Consider the following 6,967-nt stretch of genomic DNA (forward strand, 5'->3'; position numbering starts at 1 on the left):
GAGTTGGAGGTTGCTGTGAGCTGTGATGCTACGGCTCTCTACCCAGGGTAACAGCTTGAGGCTCTGTCTCAAAGAAAGTAAAACAAAAGAAAATGAGAATGGGAATTTTTGCTCATATAACTGAGAATTCTAGAAATAAAATGACTTCAGGCACCACTCATAAATAATGCCATCAGAACTCAATGCTACACTTTAAATCACCTCTATTTTCTTTCTTGCCTTCGTGCATGGGTACAATTTCTCAAGTTGGTCCAGTAACATCTGGGCTTAGATCTTTTGAGTTTATTAATTGAATTTGTTCCCTTTGAGTCTAGCACAAATAACTTGGCTTGGTTGATTGACTTGTCTTGTATAACGTGTCCATCTCTGAACCAGTCACCTGGCCAGGAAACTGCAGTGTGGTAACGGCCAGGCCTGAGTTATGTACCTACCTCTGAAGGCCTCACATGGGGTCAGTCCTTTCTTAGTCATGTGGACTGAGCTGAGAAGAAGTGGTTTCCTGAAGAAATACTGAATTCCAGAAGAGGCAAGCAAAAACAAGTGTTTAATTTCATGCCAAAGCAGGAGACAAAGCATTGCTTTCTTTCCAAACCAGAGACACTGTCGCTAACTACTTAACTCTCTTATTCTGACAGTATTTTCTAAGGAGAGTTGAGTAACCTCTCTTGAGAGGGTAATTTTAGGTCTATAAATTGTTTTATATAGTAGAGTTCATTAGGAATAATAAAATGTACCTGTGTGTGGTATACCTGTTTTACAGGTTATAATAAAGGATAATAGTCTTGTGTTGACACCATCACACATCAAGGCCTACATGTTGATGACTCTTCAAGGGTTAGAATATTTACATCAACATTGGATCCTACATAGGGTAAGGTTTTTATATTCCTTCTTTACGTTAATCAAATTTTATATAGCCCATTTAGTAGACAGTGGTCTGGATATATAAATTGTTGAACAGAATAAAGATGTAGCTGGGCCATTTGATGGGTTCTTCTTCCTGTATGTGTTCCCTTCAGTGGTTCCAGCAGGTGGTGCTATGAGGACTCCAAAGAACCATGTGAAATTCAGATCTGGAAGAGATCCAGGCCTTCATTTTTTTTTCATAGATAAAGAGCTAAGTTACTAAGTGACCTGACCAAGGTTTTATTTTTTATGTCTATCTATATATATATTTTGTTTTTTGAGACAGTCTCATGGGGTCGCTCTCAGTAGAGTGCTATGGCATTATAGCTCACAGCAACCTCAAACTCATGGGCTTAAGTAAATTCTCTTGCCTCAGCCTCCCAAGCAGCTGAACTACAGGTGCCCGGCACAACGCCTGGCTATTTTCTTGGTTGCAGTTGTCATTGCTGTCCAGCAGGCCCAGACCAGGCTCCAGCCCACCACCTTCTTTATTTTTTTTTTGAGACAGAGCCTCAAGCTGTCCCCCTGGGGAGAGTGCTGTGGCATCACAGCTCACAGCAACCTCCGACTCCTGGGCTCAAGCGAGTCTCCTGCCTCAGCCTCCCAAGTAGCTAGGACTACAGGTGCCCACCACAACGCCCAGCTATTTTTTGGTTGCAGCCATCATTGTTGTTTGGCAGGCCTGGGCTGGATTCGAACCCACCAGCTCAGGTGTACGTGGCTGGCGCCTTAGCCACTTGAGCCACAGGCGCCAAGCCCAGCCTACCACCTTCAGTGTATATGGCCAGTGCCCTACTCACTGAGCTACAGGTGCTGAGCCAAGGTTACATGTTTTTTCAAGGTCAGGACCTGATAACCAACAGAATATTATAACTTCTGTCTTTTGGCATTAAGTTAAGTATTTTTTGTACTACATTGTTGTAATGGGGAAAAAATACAATGTGCCAAAATACCTTCAGAAATTTTTTTTTTTTTTAGACAGTTTTATGCTGTGCCCTGGGTAGAGTACTATAGCTTATAGCTCACAGCTGACAGCAACCTCAGACTCCTGGGCTGAAGCGATCCTCTTACCTCAGTCTCCTAAGTTGCTGGGACTACAGGCACCCACCACAATGCCAAGCTAGCTATTGTATTTTTAGTAGAGACAGGTTCTCTTGCTCAGGTTAGTCTTGAACTCCTGAGTTCAAGAGATCTACCTGGCTTGGCACCTGTAGCTCAGCGGCTAGGTGCCGGCCATATACACCTGAGCTAGCGGGTTTAAACCCGGCCTGGGCCTGCCAAACAATGACAACTACAACAGCCCTCCCAAAAATGGCCAGGTGCCTGTCGTCCCAGCTACTTGGGAGGCTCAGGCAAGAGAAAATCACTTAAGCCCAAGAGTTTGAGGCTGTGAGCTCTACCAAGGGCAACATACTGAGATTCTGTGTCAAAGAGATCTACCTGCCTTGGCCTCCTAGAGGTTGGGATTACAGGTGTGAGCTGCTGCACTCAGCCTAGAAATAATATTAGAAACATTATTTATATTTCTAGCAGCTCTAAAATTCTATGAAGTTATGAAATAACATTTATGAAACAGTTGGATCCTTTTTAGGAATATTCAGCTGTTGGAACAAGGCTGATAATTTAGTAAGTAGATGTTCTTAGGTGCCCTACTTATATAAGTAGCTAAGTATAGTTTATAATTGGAAATTATCATATCTTAAATTTGGAATTCTCTTTAAGTTATTACTGATATCTTTTTTAGCATAAATTTTTGAAGAATATCTTCATTGTTTCTAAATGCATGTTTTTATTTACTAGTGTTTGTATTTGCTATTAAATTATTTATGGCAGCCATTTATTGGGTGCTTACTATAAACTAGTCATTATAGTTTCTCTATAGAAAGTACTAAAATTTGGGCGGCACCTGTGGCTCAGTGAATAGGGCACTGGCCCCGTATACTGAGGATAGCAGGTTCAAACCCAGCCCTGGCCAAACTGCAACAACAACAAAAACATAGCCGGGTGTTGTGGCAGGTGCTATTCAGGAGGCTGAGGCAAGAGAATCGCCTAAGCCCAGAGCTGGAGGTTGCTGTGAGCTCTTGACGCCATGGCACTCTCTCAAGGGCAACAAAGTGAGACTCTGTCTCTTTAAAAAAAAGAAAGAAAGAAAATATGAAATGTAATCTTCATAGCAATCCTATAAAGTAGGTTAAATTGAGGCTGCATGAAATTAAGTACCTTACCCAAGTTCTTATTGTAACCAATCTTATTTTGTTTCTATGGGATCTTGTATCAGTGAAAAAGATACTGATGCTTAAGTTGTGGGTGTTAGTGTTAACTCTGTTTTTGTTAAGTTTAAAGTTAAGCCAACTAAATGTACAATGGTGTTCTTCCCCATGTTGATCATTTGTTTGTTTAAAATATCCATCATACAGGATCTGAAACCAAACAACTTGTTGCTAGATGAAAATGGAGTTCTAAAACTAGCAGATTTTGGCTTGGCCAAATCATTTGGGAGCCCCAATAGAGCGTATACACATCAGGTTGTAACCAGGTAAGAATTCCTTAAGTAATTGAAAGCTTTTTGTTGTACAGGATATTGATCACAAATGAACCTTAACTGGATTCTTTGAAATGTATCTTGGAAGAGTTCAGGACTCATTGTTGGTATATTCTCAAAAAATATAGCCCTTTTTATGTTACGTCTATTTTACCACAATGAAAAAACAGCCCATTTTCAAACAGTTGAATTAACTCAATTCCCAGACATTTACCTAGTTTTTTTGTTTGTTTTTGTTTTTAGAGACAGAGTCTCACTTTATTGCCCTCTGTAGAATGCTGTAGCATCACAGCTCACAGCAACCTCCAACTCCTGGGCTTAGGTGATTCTCCTGCCTCAGCCTCCAGAGTAGCTGGGACTACAGGCACCACAAACACTCAGCTATTTTTTTGTTGTAGTTTGGCTGGGGCCGGGTTTGAACTCGTCACCCTTGGTATATGGGGCTGGCACACTACCTAGTAACTTTGAGGAGTAATTTGTACCTTTACATTTTAATTTGATAAGCTGGAACATCAGTGGCTATACTTTTACCTAAGGACCTGATTTACTGGGCTCATATTTATGATATCAGTCAGTTTTGATACTGTATCCTTCGATGTAAGTGAAAATTCTATAAATAAAGCAGTGTCCTAATATTTGAGTTTTCATATTATTAGTAGTTATATTTTCTGTTTATGCTTTTGGTATATAAAAACAGAAAATCAGAGGGCATTTTTCCTTTCTTTTGGGATGCCATACCATTTTCTCCTTCCCTTTCTTTTTCTTTCACTCTTTCTCTCTCTTCCCTCCTGTTTTCCCCTTTCTAATTCCCTGCCCTCTGCTCTCTTGTCCTTTTTTTTTTTTTTTTTGAGACGGAGCCTCAAGCTATCCCCCTGGGTAGAGTGCTATGGCATCACAGCTCACAGCAACCTCCAACTCCTGGGCTCAAGCAAGTCTCCTGCCTCGGCCTCGCAAGTAGCTGGGACTACAGGCGCCCACCACAGCACCTGGCCATTTTTTGGTTGCAGCCATCATTGTTATTTGGCGGGCCCTGGCTGGGGATTCGAACTCGCCACCTTAGGTGTATGTGGCTGGCGCCTTAGCCACTTGAGCCATAGGCGCCGAGCCTCTCTTGTCCTTCTTTCTCATTTCTTCACTCACTCTCTTTTCCTGTCTCTAATATAAAATCAACTTATACTTTTATGGCCTATAAAAAAACCACGTTAAATAGATAAGAACAATAGATTTTATATTTCTTGTCAGATGGCATTTGTCAATTTTTAAGACTTTTTAAGGTCCTGTGAACATATTTCCAGATTCTCTCTTTTAAATTATTTTATCAACTTCTTCCAAACAAATCTCATTGAGTGTCAGTCACCTAAGTAAGAAGGAGAAGGTGTGAGTCATTATTCATGTAATTGCTGGAAAAATTAAGCCCATCATTCTGGAACTCTTACAAACAGGGACTTACATACAAGAGCATTTTTAACTGGGGCTTTCTCATCTACCAGTTTCTTATGTATTCTCTGTCTTTGCAAATCAAATGGTGCTAAAACAACATAAGTCAGTTTGGGGTGAGGACTGAGAATTGATGAGATTAGCAGTGTGATTCTTATTGATAATCTTGACAAGAGCAGTTTTCATAGAATGGTAGGCAAAAGGAGTGTAAGAGACGATAAAAGAAAAGGAACTGGTGCTGGGCATGGTGGCTCACGCCTGTAATACTAGTACTCTGGGAGACCAAGACAGATGGATAGCTTGAGCTCACAGCTTTGAGACCAGCCTAAGCAAAAAGTAAGACTCTGTCTCTACTAAAAATAGAAAAACTGAGGCAAGAGGATCGCTTGAGCCTGAGGTGGAGGTTGCTGTAAGTTATAATGCCATGGCACTCTACCCAGGGTGACAACTTGGGGCTTCTCTCAAAAAAAACCAAAAAAGGAATTGGTGATAGTGAGAATGATAATTCTTTGAATTTAATGGGAGAATGAGAAAATAGCTATTAGGGAAGTAGAGTCTGGGGAAGTTTAAGGCCAGAGAAATAATATTATGTTTGTAGATTGATGAATAAGTTTATACATTGATGGAAAAGGTCTAATAGAAAACAAAAGATTGCAGCCATGTGTGGGGGCTCACACCTGTAATCCTAGCACTCTGGGAGGCTGAGGCAGGTAGATTGCCTGAGCTCATGAGTTTGAGACAAGCCTGAGCAAGAGCAAGACCCTGTCTCTACTAAAAATAGGAAAACTGAGGCAAGAGGATCACTTGAGCCCAAGAGTTGGAGGTTACTGTGAGCTATGATGTCATGGCACTTTACCCATGGCAACATCTTGAGACTATCTCAAAAAAAAAAAAAAGGGGGGGGGAAACAAAAGACTGATGATATAGGAGAAAGAGAAGAGAATTGCAGGAGCATTATGCTCAAAACTCTGCAAAAGAATATGGTATTCTAGTGCTTAAGGTGAAGCTTTGAAAACAGATATGATAGTTCATCTCTAAGAAATGTTTTTAAAATTCCATTCTAAAATGACACTACTACTTTTTGTTCTTCAGGTGGTATCGGGCCCCTGAGTTACTATTTGGAGCTAGAATGTATGGTGTAGGTGTAGACATGTGGGCTGTTGGCTGTATATTAGCGGAGTTGCTTCTAAGGGTAAGTCTAAACTAATGTACACACTTCAATATTGTCATTATAGTTGTTCTTGTAATTTCCATAAGAATTATCTTTCTGTCACTATCCTTACCTTTCAAAAAAAACCTACAAACAGACCAGTTTTAAAAAAAGGTTTCAAGTAGATTTGGTGGCTCACACCTATAATCCTAGTACTTTAAGAGATCAAGGCAGAAGGAGCACTTGAAGTCAGGAATTCAAGACCAGCCTGAGCCACATAGCAAGACTTTGTCTCTTTAAAATATAGAAAAGTTAGCCTGGCACGGTGGTGCACACCTGTAGTTTGAGCTACTCAGGAGGCTGAGGCAGAGGATCACTTGAGCCTAGGAGATTGAAGTTGTAGTGCAGTTTATTGCCGTTGCCCTCATGCCCAGGCAATAAAGTAAGACACTATCTCCAAAAATAAACAAACCTTCCCCTGAATGCAACACTTTTAAATAACACTAATGTAAAATGAGAAAACCTCCCATTTAGAACAAAAAGGATTTTATCATAGCAATACTTAAGAACATAGAAATTAACTTGTAATATGGCAATATCTCTATAGTAACTAAATGTGTTAGGATGAACTTTTGTCCTCGTGGGAGGTCTTTTTGTTTGAGGCGGTGTTTACTTTAAGAAATACATAATAGGGCGGCGCCTGTTGGCTCAGTGAGTAGGGCACTGGCCCCATATACCAAGGGTAGTGGGTTTAAACCCAGTCCCGACCAAACTGCAACAACAACCACAAAATATAGGGTGTTGTGGTGGGCACCAGTAGTCCCAGCTACCTGGGAGGCTGAGGCAAGAGAATCACTTAAGCCCAAGAGTTTGAGGTTCCTGTGAGCTGTGACTCTGTGGTACTCTACCGAGGGCAAGGTAATGAAACTCTG

General features: G+C 40.8%; 1 protein-coding gene across 1 annotated transcript in view; it reads left to right on the plus strand.

Moving 5' to 3' along the window:
- CDK7 (cyclin dependent kinase 7) overlaps window positions 1-6,967 on the plus strand; it is a 36,178-nt gene that overhangs the window by 13,160 nt on the left and 16,051 nt on the right. Inside the window, exons 6-8 of the mRNA XM_003785885.3 lie at window positions 761-871; window positions 3,324-3,442; window positions 5,978-6,077. Of these exons, the coding sequence (XP_003785933.1) occupies window positions 761-871; window positions 3,324-3,442; window positions 5,978-6,077 (330 nt within the window). The remainder of the gene's footprint in view (window positions 1-760; window positions 872-3,323; window positions 3,443-5,977; window positions 6,078-6,967) is intronic.

This window comes from Otolemur garnettii, unplaced genomic scaffold (genome assembly GCF_000181295.1).
Source record: "Otolemur garnettii isolate 467f Iridium unplaced genomic scaffold, OtoGar3 scaffold00017, whole genome shotgun sequence".
NCBI lineage: Eukaryota > Metazoa > Chordata > Mammalia > Primates > Galagidae > Otolemur > Otolemur garnettii.